The sequence below is a fragment of the Amblyomma mixtum genome, chromosome 6, assembly GCF_055824585.1.
Source record: "Amblyomma mixtum isolate Tamu chromosome 6, ASM5582458v1, whole genome shotgun sequence".
Classification (NCBI taxonomy): Eukaryota; Metazoa; Arthropoda; class Arachnida; order Ixodida; family Ixodidae; genus Amblyomma; species Amblyomma mixtum.
This window is the reverse complement of record NC_143017.1, coordinates 65587555-65610578: the sequence shown is the minus strand read 5'-3', so window position 1 is coordinate 65610578 and position 23024 is coordinate 65587555. Positions and strand designations below refer to the sequence as shown.

The following is a 23024-nucleotide window of genomic DNA, read 5'->3' as shown; positions in this document are numbered from 1 at the left end:
TCTTCGCGCTGCTTCCTCTTGCCATGCAATGTGTATTGTGTCTCTTGCTCCCAGGCGTCTGATCGCGTTCTACTAAACCAAATGAATCAGCTTATCGCCAGTTTTCGGCCCTCTACGAACACCAGTTTTGTTAACTTTGTCGGTCTTTGAGCAAAATATTTGCGGAATAGACGCTGCTTCTGCTGCAAGGCAGCAGCCACCAATGCGTTACGGTCTTTTCGATGTAATTCGTCTTCTATTTGGCACCAAAACAATGCAGTTGCTCTTTAACAAAAGTAAATTTTCACCCATACATTCATAAGCTACATGAGCAGTCGAGCACTCGCTTAAAGCTCCGGAAGCCAGTTGGTGTATTACGCATGAATGGCATGCAGAAACCTCCAAGATATCCAACCATTACAGTTATTTATAAGACCATTAGAGTTATTGATAAGAGGCCCGTGTACTGTGCGATGTCAATGCACGTTAACGAACCCCAGGTAATCTAAATTTCCGAGGTCATTCTCTACAGCGTCTCTCATAGCCTGAGTCGTTTTGGGACATGAAACCCCCATAAACCATAAAGCAAACCTTAGGCTTTTCAAAAGGCACTGTTTAATGCAATACAGCCCGTACAGAAAACAGTCTTCGTTTACCCAAGAAATGAAAAATGGCTCAAAAATTATTACACGCTAAAAAATTAGCATTCCTTTGGATTTTTTTTTTTACTAGCAACATTTGGCTGGATACTTTTAGGAGACGTCAGCTAGCGTAAATTTCATAGCTGAACAAAACAATTATATAGGACACTTAAGCTTCGCCTTAAGGGCATGAAGTGGTAGGGTATTGTATTCCCATATATGCAAGAGGTCATTCTCTGCTTTACATTCACAGATACCTGTGACTCCTCATATCCCTCCTGGCCCAGAGGTGCAGCGGTTAAGCAATGCGCCAATGCCCTGCGATGGCAGGTGCTCCCAGCGGTAGGCCTTTTGCGGCCCAGATTGCTCTTCCCGAGCGGCCAATAATTTTTTTAACTGCCTCCTGCCAAGGTGGGCAGTTTTGTCACTATCCGGTGCCCAGGTTGTGATGACACTGCAAGGCCACATGACACAGGTGGACCGCCTGCCTCCTAGGTTGATCTATGGGCACCCTCTGCCAGAGACATGCTTGTGCTTTTTCGCTCACAACACCAACGTCGACACCGACAACGTCGACACTGAGAACGTCGACACCGACAACGTCGACACCGACAACGTCTCGACACCGACAGCGTCGACACCGAATTTTCTGGACAACGGGGTCGCCTTAAAAATGGATATATAGGCACGAAGAGCCAGTCCAAGAAATGCTCACTGTCGCCACGGCGCCTTGTGTTGGGGTTGATGGCTACGCCTTGCGCGTCGTCCGTCCGGCTGAACAGGCCATTGGTTGGGCTTGAAAGGGTGAAAGGCCGGGACCCGTCATTTTCGTTTACCACCCGCTCTATGGTGTCGATGAACAGGAGGCGGTAGTCGAGGGTGTGGCGCACCTCCCGCAGAAGCATCTCCGGCCTGCGTGTGACGTCAGTCTCTGCAGTCTCTACCATATTCTGGGCAGTACACTGTGCAGTACAAATACCGTTGACAGCAGCCTCCGCGGAAACAGTTCAGTATAAAAAAGAAATCTTTGGACATTTCGCTGTGCTCTGGTCCGGAAAGATGGGGCAACAATTGCCTGGTGATGCCACGCGATGCAAGTGCATCTGCATGCAAGCGCACTGAATTCGCAATGCAAGTGGCCAAGGATGAAAAATTGTTTATACAATCGCCTTCATTTCCCAGGTGATTTTACAGTGCGAGCCGGTTTGAGCAACATTTGGAATGGACCGCAGTTAAACGCTGGCGTTCTGGCACACTACAACTCCTATGCTATTTGTGACAGTAAAACCACCTATGCGGTTATCGCTGTAGAAAGCTGCCATATTTGTTACCATTTAAGGAGAGGTTGGAAGCTCCACGATGTTGAAAACCTCTTGAAAATAGGTTCTTCCCACTAAGCATGCAGTATACATCTAATGGTTTTCTTTGTATGTCACTGCGTTCGTTCTTGTGAAGCACTGATGACAGGAGCCAAGGTCGAGGCTGCTACTGTATGTCTTCCTTAGATTGAAGAATGCATCGAGCGCAGTTTGTCGTCACGTACCACCACTTGTCGGCGATTCCTTGCTCAATCTCGTAGTTTCCAGTCCACATAATGAGCGAGGGATGTCGCTGCAAGCGACGAACCTGGCAGGAGGAACACTCTTGGTCAGCACTTTGAGGCTAGCTTACAAGGCTGAATAAATAAAACAAGATTTAAAATTATTTCGTTCGAACGGGAAATTCGTAAAATCGAGGCTGCCATATTTCCGCACTTCTAAATCTAAACTCCTAACGTAGCGGCACCCAACAGCTACCGCTTATTCGTATTTGCCGATAACCTGGGCTGTGCGAAGGCGGCCTGAATCGCCTGTGTATGAAAGCCCCATCTGGTAAAAAGGATTCGAAGCCAACGCGGGGAGCGCCACCGACTGCCGAGTCCGTTGTTCTGTGCAACAGCGCAGTTTGCAGCCTCGTCAGAATAAAACCAAGGACGTGACTTGAGCGGATAGATGTTACTACTGGTACGCTGTCAACAAGCTGCTAGACATCGCGAGCATAATAAGTGAGAAATGATCCCTTTTTTACTCGTTTTTTCCCGAAGAAAAAAAACTTCACTAGATCGGGTTTAGTCCTCGTTTGTTTCGTTATTTAAGGTTATTGAGAGCATTGAACCATATAGGTACTTAACGGCGAATCAACATTTGTTCACTAGATGGGGAGCTTCGCAAAATCGAATTTTGCTAGAAAGAGTTTTGACTTTAAGTGTAAAGCGCAGACGTCTGGAACGGTTGCTCCGTATTAAAGTTGCATGCCTAAGAAGAGTTCTGTTAAGGGGATTATGAGCTTCCATGCAAGTATTTCTTTTCTCGGCACTGTAAGCGATGCAGGGCAGGCATCTGTCTTCGAAACATTTATGAAGGTCGCGTGATGTGTATGTGTGCGTGGTGGTACAGCTGTACAGCTTAGGGTGTTGTACAGCTTAGGGTGTTATGACATTAGGTCACATTATCCCTCTGTCCTCCTTTCTGTTATTGTTTTTTTTTTCGTCTGCCCTTCGAGTGGAGCCATCTTGCCGGAGGCATGTTGCTCGGCTGCCTTCGACCGCTTCGGTCCCTTTCACTCTCACCAAATAATTTTTTAGCTTGATTTTAATACTATTCGAAACAATCGTACACATTCTTAAGAAGTCACCATTCAAAAGACTCGCCTGTCCTCCTCTGGCTTTACTAAGGCCCTGTGAACAGTCTGCAACGCACCACAACGTTCCCATATGTTCACGGTGCTTGTGAATAGTTAGATTCGACCACATGCTTGCGTTATATCGGCGTCTTCATACGCGGTACACAGCCTACTGCAACAGCGTGAGAATGCATAAATCTTGCATATGACACATGCGGTGCAGCTTCTGAATCTGCAAGGCGGATGTCGTTTAATCCGACCTCGTTGGACATCTGCGCTTAGGGTTTTTCTTCTCTTTCACTTAAAGGGGCCCAGAAACACTATCTTAGTTGATTATTTTGCCTGTTGATCGTATACAGTAAGTTAAAATGGTGCTATTAGCGTTGGTAATACCGCGTATATTCTGTTTTTTAATATTTTAATGTCCTCCCAAAAACAAATTCATGGCTCTGATGGTGTCCCCACACAGTGGCGGGTTTCAGCAGCGGATATGACATCACCTGGCGCGAGCTTGATGTTTGTACAAACAGTAAATATACTGCAAATTGTGTGAATAAATAGAGAAACATTTTGTCACCTGTCTGCGTTTTATATCAGATCAACAAAAACAACTTGTTTGTCTTAGATAAAATCCCTGCAAAGCAAGTAAAATAAAAATACACCACCAGGGGCTCTGGCATGGAAATGACACTGCCAGTCTCAGCAAGAACGAGTTACAGAGAGCAGGCAACCGTGGAGTGCAAACTTCCGCGACGTGCTCTGGCAGGCTGTTTTGATTGGTTGCGCCAGGTGCCGTCATCGGGAGAGCGAAATAGGAGGGGGAAGCCCGGCCAAAATCGAGTTGAGGGCAGCGTTTTGTTTGTTTGTATTTTGAAATTTCTTCATTGAATAACTCCAGTTCCTGTGCATCGATTCCTGTAATTCTTTTTAAGTCAGCATCTGTGTGACATAAAGAATCCATCTGAAGTATAGCCGGTATCCCCACAAGCAGTGTTTCGCAGCCCCTTTAAGCCCCGCCCTTTTCTTCGCCAGGAACTGAAAACCTCGCACTCTTGAGTCCGCACACGAAATATTGCCGCAGCTTACTTGCTGCTGGACCTCCAGCTCGACGTCGGAAAGGAACTTTTCATGCGCCGGATAGAGGCTGCTTGCGAACATCATATCTTGCCACACAAGGATTCCCAACTCGTCGGCCAGGTCGTAGAAGTCGTCCGACTCGTAGTAGCCGCCTCCCCAAACCCGAAGCATGTTCATGTGCGCGTACTGGAAGTAAAGGAAGAAGATGCGCCAGGCCCGAAACGGTTCATTATCGACGCTACGGTAATGATGGACTATAGTGGACCGCCCCTACGATAAGTGCAGTAAGGAAGGTTTGCTCTCAGAAAGAAGAGTAAAGTGTGTTCCCAGTCTCTACGAAATTGTCCACATTCGTTGAAGGCATTTGTTACAGTCCTTACATCCCACCAGAGACAGACGAGATTTGTGTTATGGCACTTTTTTTATAGAATAACTTTTTCACTTCCTCAATCGCTCTCCCTTAGTCAGCTCTCTAATTTCAATTAAATTTTAATGAACAGTGAATATAAAATTCACATCAGGACGCATTTTGTTACCGTGGTCTTGTAACTTAAAAACTAAGGTGTCCTTGCTCGCATCAATGGCTGACGTTAGCCACCAATAAAAACAAATAAAAACATCCATTACAGGCTAACAAACTGTAGTAGAGATGCTTGCGGGATAAAATAGCGGCACATAATGAAAAGCAAGCCCAGAAATAAACCATCGACGCTGGCCCTATCGAAGATTAACCTATTTGCATACAGAATTTATAGCTTCTTTTCCTATTCTACGAGAGCATTCTTTCAATACTGATGCCGTCACAAAACGGAAGCGGTGGATCAGTTCAGAAGTCTTTCTGCTGATTTATGCTTAAACTATTTGTTAAGGCAGTTATTTCTAAACCTGGATTTCGCTTGGCACACACGCAAAAAAAGGACAACATTTAGACACAGCATGGCTGGAGCTGGAAAAGTGTCACTAAACAAAGAAGCTCGAATCGAAAGCAGCTAAAAATTATTGCGCGTAAAAATTTAAGTCACCTTTGCGGCACGAAGGAGTTTTTCCACGTATGCACGTGTCACCCTTTCCGGAAATACGTCCGCTGGTAACCAACTGCTTCCCTTCATGAATATTGGCACATCGTTGATCTCGAAGTAGAACTCGGACCCGTCTTTTCCCTCTGTAAAAGCAGAGAGGGCGAACAGCTTTAAGAAAGCTTCCAGAAATTGTGCATGGTAAATGTGCTTGTGTAAATGTGAAATGAGCCCTGCAAGATGCGTGTTACCCAAATATCTCAATACGCCGTAGTGAATGATATGCTTTTAGACTAGCATTTTCGTTCCCTCAGGGCAGAGAGATTGGAGCCTGTACCACACCTCAACCAGCAGCGTACTCACATCGAGACCCCTGCATCAATCATGCATCATAATCATTATCACTATCAACTTTTCCCCTTCCTCAGCTACATTTATCATCATCGTCATCATCACCATACATTCAGCTGAATTTCACACACTGCAGGTCAGGGGCATCGCCCGATGCTCTGAGACAGTTGTGGTAACTACAGCCTTGCAAATTACGTCATCTCATCTCTTCTCCTTGTATTAAAAGAGATTCGGAGAAACTAAGTTTGCTGGGGTAGAGCAGCCGCGGTTAGTGCAGGACTGGGATAATCAGCAAGCATTTAGAGAGACCTTCCCGTTGCAAAAAAAAAAAAAACAATAGATGCTCAGGCATAACGGATTTTTGAAACACTATTAGAGGTAACACTCTTATTACACAATGATTTAAAATCGGGGTTGTAAGCTACGTCCTAATGTATCGGTAAAGTCATCAAAGAAAACCCTAGGAGAAGGTCTAGCTCCAAACGCGGCTTTTACAGTGAAACGGAAAGCGCCAGGCGGGTGAAAGAACAACTCACTTTTCCCCAAGGGGCCCTCGACCAAACGGACTGTGCGGAAGCCAAACCTGACGCTTTTCGTGTCCACCTCCCCGTTGACAGTGAGAGTGGCGCGGAGGTTGTAAAGTGCCTGCTTCCCATAGGTGTGCGGCCACCACCTCTCCACTTTGAAAGACTGTAAGCAAGTGAAGCAGAGGACAGGACTTGTATCGCTGGTTTGAATAAGAGGTAAAACTGCTCAAATAAGAGAGGGCAGGAGACATGGAAACGAAAACAACACCACGGGCCAATCAACCAACTGGCACGCCAGAATGTTTTACTACATATATCTGGTTTGTACTGGCAATGGGATAAAATTAAGTTAACGGCAGCAGCAAGCACGTCCGAGCACGTGGGTTGTATTTCCAACCTTGTTATCCCTGAAAAGAACGTCAATTCCTTTTCGACGCTTGCATTTATTTTCCATGCGAGTGCATTCAGCAGCATTTTTCATAAGCAAAAAAGAAAGAAGGTACTTGTCCGGTTGCTAAAATGCCGTGTGCAGTATTTTAGTGAATGCAAACGTTCACAATAAGTCGATGGTGGCTCACGCATTCAACTTCTTTGCCTCACCTTTTGTTCGAAAACACTGATTGAGAATCTGTAGAATTGGCGTGTGAGATGCACTGTGATAATGCTGTGATATGTAAAGAACCTTACTGTAGTGTTATCTTTTTGCTGCTGAACTTGCATTCCAATAAGTCTGCAGACTCTGACGACCCTGACATAAACAATAATGTTTTAAAACCTTGCTGCGAATGGGTTTCTTATTTCCTTGTTAATTTTTTTTCTTTCGTTGCTTGAAGGCGTCTTATGAGTGAGGGGCTATTGACAGCTGGCATGCCTGTTTTTTAACCTGGAATTCTATATTTTTACCATAATACGCACCGAAAATTCCTGGACATGGTACAACTTGCATACGGCTAAAAGAATACGCTTGTGCGACCGTCCACTTAAGAAGCCGTTTATCAGTGAGTTGAATCATAGCCAAAAACTCTACACAAAACAATTTTTGGTCGGTAAACCGTTTGTGAACTCAATTTTTTTCATGTAATGTAAGATTTCACTATAACAGTTAGTATATCCGCACATTAACCGACAGCACACATCACAAGAATGGACCAGCAATTTCCGAAGTTTTTGTCCCAGAGGGTTGACATGTACCACATAAAACCAAAATATCTACGAAAATGTTTTCTATGCGCGCATACCTGCTTAATCCGTAAACACCATAAAAGCAAATGTGACCCTCCCCAGTGCCTTTATATGGTTGACTTTAGGCGAGTCTGTGGCGTTTTTTTTTTTCTTCAGCCATGGTTAAGCGCAGCAACTTTGTTATCACGTTGAAGCCGAGTTTACCTGAGGAACTTGGAATTCAAACGAGATCCTCTTCTGAAGGCTTCCCGTCGCCTCGAAAACAACTTCGCGTTCGCCAAACGATACGCCTTCTTCCAGTTGAAGATGCAGAGATCCATTTCTCGGTTCATCCGTAGCCAACTCAGTGAAAATATCCACACTGATTGTCCACTCTTCGGTGTCGTTTTGCAGGCCTGCGAGAAAAAGAGTTTGTCAACAGTAGCGAGCAAAGGGGACTGGGTAGTGGAAGCAAACGCTGATGTGGCGGGCATGTTTCTTGGCTATACAGGAACCACATAAAGCAAACTCCACATAAAAAATATGGCACTCAATTCGCTTTGCGCACGACAACAAATAATTGATAGGTGTTAAGAATAAGTGCAGCGTCATTCCACCTCCTTAAAGAAGCCTGCAGAACGCTCCTAAAACCTGACTATGTTGGAAACCTACAAAAAAAGTTAGCAGTACGGAGACCATCCTATTTTTATAGTCGCGTACGGGCTGAGCTTATACCATAGCCGTCCCAACTTTTGGGCCTTGGGATGTGTCCACGGTAATTACACTTTTAGCACTCTTCGCAAAGGAAATCTTTAAGTGAAGTATTACACGTAGTGCATCACATAACGCATAACACTTATTGCAGTTCCAGATGTCTTTGAGTTACGAAGATAAGTTTCAGACTCTGAGCGCTTCCCATAAGAGGCTCGCATCTGAAGGCTTGCAATTCAAGTAATAAAACGTTACATCCGCATTGTGAAAAAAAAAACTTACTTATATAGTTAGTAGACCCATACAGTCCAAGAAAAGTAATTCGAACAAGCGCAGTTCTCATAAGAGTAAGCAAATTGACTGCTTGCGCAACCAAAATAACTAATTATAAGTGAAACATGTATTATCGCTACTGCAGAACTGCAAGACATTTTCAGATGACCTCCTGGAAGTAAACATTCAGGGACTAAAGACTTTGAACCATGTGTTCCGCAAACTATAAGTTGGCGCTCAATAATAGAGCAATGGGCTTCCTTTACAGAGCACGCAGTACAGAGACTTCCGTACCAGAGTGTTCATGATCTGACCTCGAGGCGTAATGCTGCCATTGCTAACTTCACAAATTACACGAGAGGATTTCAGTGAGTTTAGTGCGCAGAACCTTAACTTTCAGACAACAGTTTTTGTGACGCACCTAGAACACACAGTTCATGCATGAGGTCAGCGTGACCGGCTTGTTACAGTCGTGAAAGCTTTACTTCGGCATCCTCCCTAATATTTGAAAGCACTGTTTTGCAGTTGCTGTTATGCAAGAACAGGGTTGGACATTTCTATGTACCTTTAAAACAATTGTTTTCGCAGTAGATTATATGACGACAAAAGAGGCCACTTTTATTTCCCCTGCCATAAACACAAGTACTGACACGTATGAGTTACTGCTTACCAACCTAACAAATTTCTTTCATCACACAGAATGGTGAGTGTTAGACTCCCTTACTTACAGTTAGAAGCCGAAATACCGTGATTTCGTTAGGGTATCCGTCTTTTGTGGGAGCGTCCAGTTCATTACTGTGTAAAAATAAACATTGGCAAATACATCGGCGGATATTCTTTTATAAAAATACTAAATAAAGCTGGCCGCTGTACTTTGTGCAGTGCATGAGGTCATTCATAATGTGGAGTTCGCAGAATTATGTCGCGTTTCCCTTGCACCGAAAATAATCCTTTTACGACCTCCTCCTGTCAATACTTACGCGCAACAGATGGGGTGACTGCGATGTCACGGATAAGAACTTCGCTGTACGCTTCGAGCCCGATCGGTTTCCTGCACAGAGGGACAAATCGCCACAAAATTACAGGCGTACGTATTCATTTCCCATGAAATGTGGCGAAAAAAAAATGCAAATGTGAAGTGTAGCTATGTGCAAATTTCAGAGTAAAACTCGTCATGTTCGCCTCATTGCATTTATGCCCAATGTCGCGTTGCCGAGTTATACATATCCAATACAAATGAAAAAGTAGGTTTTTGAACTTAGAGAAGCGCAATAAAATGACAGGGACAAGAAGAAGAAGAAGCACGCAGGACAAACGCTTGACATCAACTAGTTCTTTACTCGGGAAAAAACACATATCTACAGATACATAGAGGGCGGAAACAAATTATTAACCAAACAATGAATCGCCTTTATCACAAGTGTGTTTAGCGTGAACAGGTATCAAGGTAAGCAATTTCCTTGCGTGATAAGGTCAGGGAAGGAGTGCTGATACAATTTTCAGCTTTCTTTACAATACGATAGGCCTCTATAATTTCTCTGTGAAGCCTCTCTTTTCCTTTACCGCACGTGCGTGTGGCATTGAACTGCGGCTCATTTGCTTTGCATTTTTTACAAGACTTGCAGTGTTCTGCTAGGTGCCCATCCGTTGCTACAGCTTGCACAGCACGACGGTGTTCCCTCAACCTATCGTTCAGGCACCTGCCTGTCTGGCCAATGTACGATTTCTTGCACGAGAGCGGAATCTCGTAGACCACCCCGTTTTTACCTTGCTTGCCAAGTGCTTTACCTTGCCAAGTGCTTCGTTTTTACCTTGCATCAACATTTGTTATTCATAACGGAGAGTCTTTTCTTCAAAAAGAAGGCATATGCATTGGTTCCTGCCTTGCCCCCATTTTAAGTGACGTCTTTTTAGCCCATTGTGACAGGCGCATTAGCGACAGCCTTGATAAATCTGTTGTTGCCAAAGTGTTTAGGTATGTGGATGATTATCTTGTGGTTATGAAATCGTCAGAAGGTGGCCAAAGTAGCAATGCTATAAAAAATGTCATCAAGGTGTTCGAAAATTATTCCCACGGTCTGCAGTTTACGTGTGAGGATCCTATCAAAGGCAGTCTGCAGTACCTTGACGTTTGTTTAACTCTAGATAAGGATAAAGTCTGCTGGGTGTATCAGCCGCGTACCAAAAAAGGATTTTTGAACTATGATTCGTCCCACTCAAAGTAGTAAAGAGGGGGATTGCCCTAAATTGCATACGTGAGGCCCTCAACAAATCGTGTAAGCATAAAGTCTCGGCCAGTGTGCAGATGCAGTCACAGCGCCTGAAAAGGGCTGGTTTCCCACAAGAAATCATCGCCTCTGTGGTTGAAAGCCTAGTGAAGGAGCTAAACTCTGGGAAGAGAAAAGAAAAGGCACCCCAGACTAGGCGTCCGGCGGTGATCCCCTACATACACAACGTGTCGCACCGGCTTAAAAAAGTGGCCGAGAAGTGCGGGGTATCCGTCGTGTTTTCAGCGCCCAATAAGCTCTCACAAATGTGTCGAGCTGTCAACGAGGTGAATGACCATCCTGGGTGCACAACGAAGCATGCCACCCGTTTCACAACCTGCGTCACAGGGGTGGTCTACGAGATTCCGCTCTCGTGCAAGAAATCGTACATTGGCCAGACAGGCAGGTGCCTGAACGATAGGTTGAGGGAACACCGTCGTGCTGTGCAAGCTGTAGCAACGGATGGGCACCTAGCAGAACACTGCAAGTCTTGTAAAAAATGCAAAGCAAATGAGCCGCAGTTCAATGCCACACGCACGTGCGGTAAAGGAAAAGAGAGGCTTCCCAGAGAAATTATAGAGGCCTCTCGCATTGTAAAGAAAGCTGAAAATTGTATCAGCACTCCTTCCCTGACCTTATCACGCAAGGAAATTTCCTACCTTGATACCTGTTCACGCTAAACACACTTGTGATAAAGCCGATTCATTGTTTGGTTAATAATTTGTTTCCGCCCTCTATGTATCTGTAGATATGTGTTTTTTCCCGAGTAAAGAACTAGTTGATGTCAAGCGTTTGTCCTGCGTGCTTCTTCTTCTTCTTGTCCCTGTCTTTATTGCGCTTTTTTAAGTTCAAAACTTTCTGCATTGCTTGAAAAAGTAGGCGAGGTTCCCTCTAATCTTGAAGTTCACCTGCAGAACGACTCCGTGCAACACGGGACAGTACAGAGGGACACAAGCTGAACTCATATTATTGCAGATTATTTTGTCCATTGATGCTGCGCAACCGCGCAGCAACTGCCGCTACCTATAGCAAATGGATGACCTTGGGTCATGATCACTGCTTTTGTGTACGCTTTATCCATGTTCATTATTTTGTGTGCATGTGTGTGTGTAGGCGTGCGCACGGGCGTGCGTGTTTGCACTTTTTTATTTTGCCTTTGTTGGTTGTATTCTTGTGGCTATGAAACTAGTTACATCGTCATCGCCGTCATTAGCCCTGTTAAGTTCAGTGAAAGACAAGGCCTTTTTCACTGATCTCCAATTTGCTTTTTGGTACGCAAGCAATTTCTGCGGTGGATTTCTTTGCGGCGTTGTAAAATATGCCACCATTTCTCAGCCCTTTTTTCATCCTTTACATCCCTATTTTTAAGCTTTGCTTAATATTTCATAAACGGAACGAACTTACCATTACGCAGCCACCGAGGAAAGATATCATTTCTCACTGAAATTCGGGCTTATGTTAATGCGTTTGTAAATAGGTGACAAGTTTTTTTTCTTTTTTTACTCGTTACTCCTGGTCAGTTCACATGAGACCGCTCTAACACTGTCTTCCACGTTCGCAGCCTTGGTACAAGTATACTAAGCTAAATTCCTTTTCCTGCATCTTCTTACCAACCTCCCTCCCTCGGATTCCTACCTCAGTCATTCATTATTACAGAGTTTCGCGAAAGATGTTTCCTGTATGAAGAGGGAAAAACACATGCACTGCCCTATGTAGAGCCTATTTTTTGTTAGACCCAACGAATATATCTTTCTAAATAAGTGCCCATAGCGTCTTTTAAATTAGTGGCTGGTTAGTGCACTAAACAACACAGCCTGAGCCGCTCTCTGCACGAACTGCACCATTTAGGGTAAGTGAGGCAACCTGACCTCTAACATTCTCGTGTCATACAGCTGCTTTTTTCCCCCTTTCATTTTCTAAAGCTCCACTGGAACCCACCTAGGCACCTTTTGGCAGCCATCGAGGCAAGTGTTTTTTGGGCCCTCAAACTCTCATGTGCTAGCATCAATCATGCCTGAACCCTCTACAGCTCTATGACCTCGCGTCTTTAACACTGCAGAGCCGAACAGGGCATTTACCTCGATATCCGCACGAAAGAGCGTGTACAAAAGACCTGAAAGCGAGAAACAGAGTTCGTGGCGGTAACCGCGACTATGGCGTAAAAAAAGTAAGCCTGGCACACCACCCTACAGAGTGGTCAATGTGCTCAGGAGCCGCGTACTCTCTTATTTGGTCCAACAAGGGCATAACTTAATGTAGACGACGCACCCCGTCCTGTAGCGTGCGAGTCACGGGTCATTGAATACCCTGTATGACAACGGCTGCGTTCACAGCGGTTAATCTACCGTGACGTCGATAAAAGCGTGACGCTCTCTTCTAGGAAACAACGGCTGGAAGAGGGCTCCGCATCGCGCCCTTCCGTAATGACGTCAGCAGCATAAGCACGAAAAGCAGGTTCAGTGTCCTTACCTACCATGTACTCTTCAAGAGTAAGGATAGAAAATGCATACATTGTATTCCATTCACGTACTCCTTACACATGATTTAGGGCTGTCGTGCTTTCCGCTTCAGTCTGGTAACTTATGTCTTGCGTGATCGTTTTACGGGATTTGGGGCCAACGGAGCCATCTGCACGCCCATACAAAGCATGTAAGTTCGTAACGAGGGCTTCGGCTCTAGCCGTTTTGATGCCACAGGTAACAAAAACGGGCTCTCGCACAGCTGCCTGCCTCATCGTTCGACCACGTTCTACGTGGTCCTTGCAGTATTATAAGACGTGGCCACGTCAGCCACTATGGTTTATGGTGGCGCTCGTAAACACTCCCAAAGCTAGGTTACATGCAGCATAAATACCCTCTAAAGTAGAAGACCGGACAGCCGATGCCGTAGTTAATTTGGTAAAGCAGAGCACGCAACATGCAGAGTCTTGCATTCAGATCCCATCGGCCACTTGTAGTTTCTAATTTCCAAGCAATTAAATTTCAAGTAAAAATATATATATACCAATTTGCCATATGTCCACATCATAACTTTAAAAAATATATAAAACATTCCACTATGCTTTCCTCGGTTTCAGTGACTGTTGGCCTTCTCCATCTGTGCGTCGCAACGAGCCCCTTATTTCCCTGTCCTTGCTAAATGTCATACTTCCCTCAAGCGGAATGTGTAACAGTAAATACTTCAGTATTGTTGTCGCGGAACCAGTTTGATCAACATGAATAACTTTGAGCATATAAGTGAAAGCTTTATGTAAGTTTTAGCCACACTTTTGCTTTAATTTACTGGGGGGGGGGGGGGGGGGGGGGCTCACGCGCTGTGTGCTGCTCCTTCTTTATAACAGTTGTTTTGCCTCTCGTGAAACACTTCAATTTCTCCGTCACTGTAACGCATCCGCCAAACATGCAGCAGTCTGCATTAATGGAAATACTCCTTGATCGGAAACTACTCATCTCGTTGGCACAGTTACCGCGGCGGTCTGCGGGGACAAGTACATCGCGGGCTCGTTACAGCAGTGGCATATTTTCTAGCTGTCCTTAATTCTCCGACGGAAAATATATCAGCCGAAGATGTTTTCCGTGCTCCCTTCTCAACCCCAGTATCCAAGAGGCAGTCACATCAAGGCGGCCTATGTTACGGGATGGACATGAGGCGGGCTAGTTAGCCCACATTCATTGCGACTGCTATACGAACCCTACAAGAAAACCATACAACGAGCGTTTTTTTATATTCTATCGGCCGTGACGCTTGTGCTTTTCAGCAAATGGTAGCTCAATTCATTGACGCCTCAAGCGTAACACTCGAGAAGGAGCCGTACTTCGTCATGTTTCACTTGTTTTTCGTTTTATGGGGCCCTCTGGCATTGGTCGCTGATTCCGGTGACGTAGGACACGTGGGATGACGTCATGCTGGCCGAGGCAGAAACTTACTCGCGCGCCAAACGCCCACGTTGCACTTGCATACCAGACAGACACTTAGATAGGCCGTGTCCGTGATTGTTCGTTTGCTTCGACACATTGCATTTGTCCCGAATGAGGTCATGACCAAATGAAACAATGCCATGTCACCTCTGCGCAACATGTAATTCCAGGCCACTTCAGCATCCGCCTCTCACTGTGAGACTCGTGTGGTTGCGCAACTCCGCGAAAAAAAAATCGCTCAGTACGCGACTGCAGCGCCAACTGACCAGATGCCTTGCGAAGGGAGGGCAGGTCCCATCTCCGAGCCGAAGCCGCTCTGGGTGCGTCGGATGTGCTGTACGTGGCAGAAGCCGTGCTGGTGCTTCGGCGGGCAAAAAGGGTACACCGGGTAGAAGAGAGACTGTGCCTGGTGCTGCCGCAACGCATAGGTCACGGGGGACTCGCATTGCACCGTGATCTTGTTGTTCAGTTCCTGCACACAGAACAATGTTCACGAACAAATGGGACGACACTGTGCTGAGGCTAATCAGATTGATCAGACTGCAATACAGCACACTCGAGTTCTAAATGGCGGAATCTGCTCCCAGCAACTCAAAGCAGACGAGGCCGTCGGGTGATCACCCCCTCCCCCTCTTTTAGTTATGTGCTGGGGGCGGCAACGAAACGACGCCTTCAACGCCGATATGTCTTTACCTGCACCCAGCGGTAATTCTCTCTCACACTTCCTCCCCCCCCCCCCCCCCCCCCCCCCCTCCAGCCAGATATGGGGATCTGAATCCATCTATAGACACTTGCTATAACAAGCGGTGCGGCACCCGAGATAGAGCAAAATCGAGCTTAGGCAATGGGTCCAATAGATAACTCGCCGGGGTGTGCTGTCTCGCACACTGCGGAAGTCTGAATCTGATAAAAACGAACCGGGACTGGTTGACACTTGGCATGGCATGTACTGTGTTTCTGCTGAACCCTCCCTCGACAGTGCCTCGAAGACCCTTTGCGATAACGATGACGAGCAGCCGCGATGTGCGTCCTGTGACGCACTTTACATCGCCGCTTTCCTTCCTGTAGTAGTCGAGCGCCGGCAGTCAGTAACGTGGACAATTTCTGGTTGCGGCATGTTCTACTGCCCATATTCTGAGCAAAGCAAACACCAGGTCACGGCGTTAGCTGTTCCTGGCCAATCCCTTGCGAAAACTTCATTAGGGTCTCTATAGATTGTTTATACGTCATCAATATCTAAGTAGCAATCCTAGGAAAACAAAAATTGGTTATGATCCAAGCTTTTGCTTTTTTTCTCTGTGAACTTTTTTTAAAGGGAAGACGCAGTAACTGACTAACTTGTAGATGGATACCTTAACCGCGCCGTGCCGTGAGACAAGGTTGGATTTAAGGAGAGAAAAGTGCTCAGTAACTGTCTCATTTCTCGGGAGACACCTCGACCGTGCATTGAGGGAAAGGGTGCAGGAGGCAGTGAAAGAAGACAGTGTTAAAAAGGGGCCGTATTGGAGGACTCTGGAAGAATTTCGACCGCCTGGGGATCTTAACGTGCACTGATACCCCACAGCACACGGACGTTTTTTGCGTTTATTCTTATAAACGCGGCCGCCAAGGCCGGGGGTACACATAGGCTGTCCGGCCCTGAGCTAGCAACCGCGGCGGATGTGAGTTGAGGAAAGCAAAAGGTGAAAGAAGAAAGAGAGAAAGAGGCACCGTGGTGAAGGATTCCGGATTAATTTCTACCAACTGGGGTTCTTTAACGTGCACTGCATCGAACAGCATGCAGGTGTCTTATCAATTTTGCCTCCGTCAAAAGGCGACTGCTGATGTTGTGAAGATGTAGGTTGTGCAACCAGAGACACACACAAGCGCTTGTGTGTGTCTCTGTGTTCTTTTCTTCCTGGTTCATCCCGTGGTTGCGCAACCTACACCTTCACAACATCATGTACCAACTAGGCCCAACCGAAGTGTTATTGAAGCGACTGCTGAGACCGGGATTTGAACCCACACCCTCGTGACGACCTTGCCACACGCAGTACCGGCGCATATCAAGAAAATAATTGCACCTCCTTCTAAGTACAGTTTTTGCTAGCTTGTTGGGGACGACGCTTGAAATATAAGCGCTGCCCCTGGTACACAAAATGTCTATTACAGGTTTGCCGTGCGCACAGCGCCACCCACCTTCAGCACTTGCTTGGCGTCTCCCACGTATCGGATGAACATGTCGGTGGAAGATATGATCAGCTTTCCGTTGACCGTCACATTGCACACAGTGTCCAAGCCGTGGGCCACAAGGTTGATCCGCTTGTGCGTGAAGAAGTATGGGGGCACTGCACACAGGGGCGAACATTTTTTGAGCGAAAGTCGTTATGTCGCCCCGTGCGCCTATACGTCACATGATATGGGCGTCAAACAAGTGTTCTCTCTAAAGAAATCGACCGGTTGGCATCAATAGGCTGCTTCGTGAGAAGAAAAAAAATGTCCTGTATTTTGTAACCGTGCGGTGCATTGCTATCGTGAAGAGAAGACTAAGAAAAAAAGGGTCAATTTCTACAAGTTATTAAAATTTACTGCTAAGTCATGAGTCACCAGAGGTCCCAGTGCGGACAGTGCTATCGTGCAGAGTCTGCAAGCATAGCCAATAATTTTTCTTGGAATGATCTTAGGTGTTGCTTTAAATATCGAGAATTGCTGGAAATATGAATGTGTTAAACAATCCCTAAATGCTACTGGAAGAATGCGCAATGCGTTCCTGGTTGTAACAAACCACACTTAGCAGCCATAAATACTCTTTATACCGGATAAGGCTGTATCTATCACAAGCGAGGGGTGGAGATAGTTCAGTGTTTGCTGCGGCAGAATGATAAAGAAGTTCACCTTGAAGGCCTTCGCTTTCTTTTACTGGATTTACAGCTGCAAGGCTAGAATCTCAGAAAAGTTCCGCGACCGCATTTTCTATGACGGAATCGGTTGGTTGGTTTATGGGGTTTAACGTCCCAAAGCGACTAAGGCTATGAGAGACGCCGTAGTGGAGGGCTGCGGAGATTTCGACCACCTGGGGTTCTTTAACGTGCACTGACATCGCACAGTACACCGGCCTCTAGAATTTCTCCTCTAAAGAAATTCAACCGCCGCGGCCGGGATCGAACCCGCGTCTTACGGGTCAGCAGCCGAGCACCATAACCACTGAGCCACCGCGGCGGCCTTATGACGGAATCGAAGGGATCGAAACCAAGCTTTCACCAGACGAACAGTACAGCTTCAGCACGATATTCGTAAAATAAGTAATAATGGTGTCTTGCATTTTTTGTATAACGCTTCCGTTGGTCTTGGTATGAGGTGGGTTTTTAACATCCCTAAGTGCACGCAGGCTATGAGGAATGGCATGATGAACTACTACTAGTAAACTGCGACCGCCTGGGGTTATTTTTTTCTCAACACCTCATAACACGTTTTCCTAGCTCCCCCATCTTTCGGCGTACTCTATCCCAAGGGTAGGTTAAGACCAGCTGGCCCCGTTACATAAGCTGGCAACATTGATACGGAGACATTCAGCTGCAAAACAACTGGTCATTTACCTCGCCAGAAAGTGGCGGAAGTACTCTGTTTACCTAGCTTCACAACTCCACGAGTGTCGCATGAGCCCCACAGCACAGCCTGGAGCTACATTCGGTCAGACGCCACGGTGACCAGTTCGCTTTTTGACATGAGGCGTGCATGCTAAGATAACACTGCGCACTCCATTCGTGACCAACCTTCAAAGGTCCTGGAGAAGGTCCAGTTGTCCATGGCGACCCACTTGTACAAAACGTCGTTTAACCCGTGGTATGGATCGTCGATCACCTTGTTGCTCTGCAGGATGGTGTAGATGCCACCGGGGATGGCACCGGGCACAGTAATCGCTGAAAAAATAAAAATAGGTCACGTGTCCCAGTGGGCTCTTTTACTATTATCGGATAGAAATAAACATCCCAAGATAATCTGTGAAAGAAGTTTACTGTCAGAAGCGTAATGTCTCGGGCTAGATGGGAAGAGATGTGTAGGAATAGTCGCCATAGCTGGTGCAGGGGGGGTTGTCTTCGCGACCGGCAGTAGGTTCAAAAACGGGAATGTAGACGTAAATCGCCCTTGTCAGCTTTTGGAGCTGTTTTATTGCATGCGAATTAATAAACTCACATGACTATATATTCGGTCATTCAATTTTTGTGCTGGTGCCGTTATCACAACGAAGTTGCGACAGTGTTCCGAAGGTACAGTTCTCCCAGTGAACCGCCAGAAGCCGCAGATTTTAATAATATATTACATTGCAAGGTATTGTGTAAAGACGAGAATAATGGGCTTATGCAATATGCTATATGTCCCGAGGCGCGGGAAACAGATCTATGTTCTAGGTTAAAAAAACGGCTATACTGACAAAAATTCTCCTGGGCTTGAGCTGTTCCGTTCCGTAATAACGTCCTGAATGTAAAATGTGTTGCAATCATAAGCCAGCAAGCCAACGGGCATACTGGCTTGCTGTACTTTCAGAAAAGAGAACCTACACTTTGTGCATTACATTTTTACGGGACTTGCCTTTGCATAAGGTGCAAGCTTCTGCATGTGAAATGGTAGCAGTCCCCGGTGACTAGAAATCTCGGTTCCTTGCGATCCCCCCGAGATCAAAAACCTCACGGTAGGAAGATATCCTGCCTGCATCTCTGCAGCTCAGAACAACCCAAGCACCACAACGATCCGGCCGAATGGTCAGGACAGAGAACTGGCCTGTTTGCTTTTAATGTTGTAAGATTTAGAGGAAGGTTTTATCTGGTGCTGTGACGTAATTTCAGGTCGGGGGCGCATTAGAACGCTCGCTTTTCAAGCGTGCATCCTTCCAAGTAATGGCTCGTCATAGCAGATGCACCAGTTCAAGAGTAAGCCGAATAGTTTGAAGTGCACTTTTTTCCTAGAGATGGCAGGTAAATCATCCCATCAGCTTTCAGAAAAGGGGACAAATGCGGCCACAGAAAATTGTTTTGACAACTAGAAATCGCGCACAAAAAACACTCATTTCAACAGTACCCTGTGCTCCACAGGCGAGACCAAAACTTGGTTCAAGCAAGAAGTAGGGTGTGCAAAGCCAGCACGCAGAGGAAAGAGAAAAATTAAGACGAACTGAGTGAGTGGGGAGTCTTCGGGCATAGTACTCGCAAATAAATAATCCCAGTACTGCCTGCATCAAAACAATGACAGCCACTGGCGGCCAGGCGCTCGGGACTCCGATCGCGGTCTACAAACAACCTACGGTTACCAGTCAGCGGTTAAACAAGACGCGCTCAAGATTTCACGGAGTTCTTCTCGAATATGTTTATCTCTTCGGTAGGCGAGGATTGCAAAAGATGGGGCTAGCTTACGCCATGGTGTACTCACATTGGTTTTCGTTGGTGACCATCCAGCGGCCGTCCAGGGAGAGTTCCCGGGTCTCCAGCTGTCTCATGAGGTACAGGAGCGCAATGGCAGTTGCGCCAATCAGTATCGACAGGATCTGGAAGGTCCTGGGCGAACTCATGTTGCTTGTGCCCGACTTCATCTTAGAGAGGCCACCGCCCCGCTGGCGACGTCGTTCGTCGAACTGCGTCAGTTGCCCTTCGGAGATCTTCGTTCTCTTCAGTAGGGCGGATGTTCTACGCGCGCACGTCGCCGTAAAGATGGCGAAGTGTGTTTTGACTAAGCAGTTTTTCGTGGCTTTTTCTCGTCTTCTACTTCTCTTTTTTTTTTCTTTTTTTTTCGGACCGAATAATTTCAAATTTTTTGTCGATTGATCACACGTAACATATTACGTTGCTTTACACGTCTGTCTCTTCCTCTTCTTCTTTTCTACTGTCTTTTCTCTTTCTTGATCCGTTCCAGTCTCCGAGCAGCCATGGCCAACCCCCTCCTTCAGTCGCTGTCCCTTGTGCGCTGCGAGCACGGCCCAGCCCGCTGGGGAACGATCGGTTGAGTTTCGGGTGGTTGGTTGAGGTTTTGTTTTTCTCCCTGAGCCTTTGTCCTTGTCGTTTTGTGGGCATCAAGCACACGGTGAGGCCGTAAGCCCGGGGTATGTCTACCCAGTCTCCCGGCCAGGGGAGCTCCTCCTGGTCGGCATCCCTTTCCCCTGATGTCTTGCCCTTGGAGGCTTTTTTTCGCAGTGGCGTCGGCAGCATCCCGGTTGCGCTGGTGCCTAAGGATGGTGGCGCCATCAAGATGACTAATCCTGGAATTGTTCGGGCTGCGCTCCAGTCAGCCACTTCTCATTATGAAGCCATCAGTGAGGTCCGCCAGTTTGGACGCTGCGGTATTCTCTGCAGGTCCTCAGACCTTGCCTGCGTCAGAGATCTTCTAGCTACCTCGTCTTTCGCATCTCTCCGGGTAAGCTCTTTTATTCCGCCTCATCTGGCTTGCACGAAGGGCATTGTCCGAGGCGTCGACTCTTCGCTGTCTCCAGTTGAGACCCTTGATCTGCTGTCCGCCGCAGGTGTTGTTGCTGTGCACCGCTGTAACCGTGATGTTGGCAACATGCGGGTGCCCACTGAGTCGGTAATTGCCACCTTTGCCGGCACGTCTTGCCCCAGTGAAATAAAGGCCTGGCCTTTAATTTTTCGGGTTGACCAGTTGTCGTCTAGGCCTCTGCAGTGCTCCAACTGCTGGCGCTATGGCCATAGCGCCGGCGGTTGTAAATCCACCTTGCGCTGCTGTCACTGTGGAGAAGATCATGCTACGAGCACTTGCTCTGAACACAACGAGAAGTGCTGCCTTTGCGGTGGCGCCCACGCTGCTAATTCTTCCAACTGCCCCTCTCGTGCGCAGGAAATTCAGATCCTGGAGGTTATAGACCGGAAACGATGTTCGCGCCGAGAAGCTATACAGGAAATTAAGGAACGGGCCTACGGGTATGCAGGGGTGACCGCTCGTCAGGGCATGACTTTAGACTCAACGCTGTCTCAGGCAATTGCGTCTGCTGTGGAAGCGTCCATGACAAAAATGGTAGAGAAAATTGCAGCAAGTGTTTCGGAATGCCTCACCAACGTCCTCGCTTCCCAGCTCACTAATGCTATGCAGACCAGTTTGGCTTCTCTATCGAATGTAATTACCCCTGCTCTTGTACGTTCTTCTCTATCTGCAACATCTCAGCCCCAGGAACAAACTTCTGCACCCAGCACTGTTCTTACCTCGGGTACTTCCAGTGACGCTGGAGTTATCTCTGATTCCGAGATGATGGAGCCTGACGTGCGGGTCCTAAAGCGTAGCGGGTCCCCGATATCTCCTTCATCTTCTTCTCGTTCACAATCCAAATCACAGAAGAAGCAGCTTGGCAATATGCCGAAGGACACCATTTTAGAGCAGGCAGTTGCTGCTGCTCTGCTTTCGAAACCATAGCGTCGTTGCGAGTTTTACAGTGGAACTGTCGCTCTATTCTTACAGCTTCAACAGATTTACACTGTATTTCTTCCCAGCTTAATCCGGATATCATTATTCTTCAAGAAACGTGGCTTTCAGCCGACAAACATTTTCACTTTAAAAATTATCGTTCATTTCGTCTAGATCGCCAGTCACGAGGAGGGGGTTTGCTTACGTTAGTTTCTTCAAAACTTTGCCACAAGGCTAAGGTATCTTTTCAGCTAATGTCCCCTGACTGTGAGATTTTGGCATTAGACTTTCTTCTTCCTGGGTGCTCCCCATTTTCCTTAGTAAATGTTTATTTCCCCTATGGAGTCCAGGATACTAGACCTCTAGATTCGCTTCTCGCTAGCTGTGGAAACCCACTTCTCATGGCTGGCGATTTCAATTCACACCATGTGTCTTGGGGCTACCGCACAAATCTATGTGGGAAGCGCCTTTGGGACTGGGTTTCTGATAACAGCCTTACGTGTTCAAATTCTGGATCAGCCACTTACCTTTGCGCTCAGTCTAAATCTGTTTTAGATCTTACATTCACCAGTCCTGGAATTGGCATAATGAATTGGTCGACTGTTGATTGCGGCTCCTCAAGTGACCATATACCTGTTCGTTTTGATATCTTATGTCGTGTAACTCCTGCGGCTCGTCCGTTGCGGACGCATGTAAATTATGACAAATTTGAGACGATGTTGCGCTCTGCCCTCGCGTCAGTTTCTAACATCGCCGAAGATCACCAGTCAACAAGCATATGCCTGGCTTTAGAGGATTGCCGGAAAAAGTCGGAGTTCCTGGTGCGGCCCTCAAATGGGAATTCCTCTAATCATTGGTGGAACGCGGACTGTACGAGGGATTACAGGCGGAGGAAGGCAGCATGGAAAAAGCTTCTTTATAACCAATGCCCAAATAACTGGAAAGATTATAAATTCATAGCAGCCACCTTTAAACGCACAGTTTCTCGTGCGAAAGAGAAATATGACTCTGATCATTTTGATTTTCTTTCAAAGTCAGGCAACCGACGGGCATTATTTGGCTT

General features: G+C 46.6%; 1 protein-coding gene across 1 annotated transcript in view; it reads right to left on the bottom strand.

The window, feature by feature from the left end:
• LOC149339261 (beta-mannosidase-like) overlaps positions 1–20144 on the bottom strand; it is a 44432-nt gene extending 24288 nt beyond the window's left edge. Inside the window, exons 1-11 of the mRNA XM_089548019.1 lie at positions 19985–20144; positions 18334–18480; positions 16760–16908; positions 14848–15053; positions 9378–9448; positions 7639–7829; positions 6262–6415; positions 5381–5520; positions 4368–4544; positions 2164–2246; positions 1336–1532 (exon numbers count right to left, since the gene is read on the bottom strand). Coding sequence (XP_089404145.1) covers positions 1336–1532; positions 2164–2246; positions 4368–4544; positions 5381–5520; positions 6262–6415; positions 7639–7829; positions 9378–9448; positions 14848–15053; positions 16760–16908; positions 18334–18480; positions 19985–20144 — 1675 coding nt within the window. The remainder of the gene's footprint in view (positions 1–1335; positions 1533–2163; positions 2247–4367; positions 4545–5380; positions 5521–6261; positions 6416–7638; positions 7830–9377; positions 9449–14847; positions 15054–16759; positions 16909–18333; positions 18481–19984) is intronic.
• Between the last annotated feature and the right edge of the window lie 2880 nt (positions 20145–23024).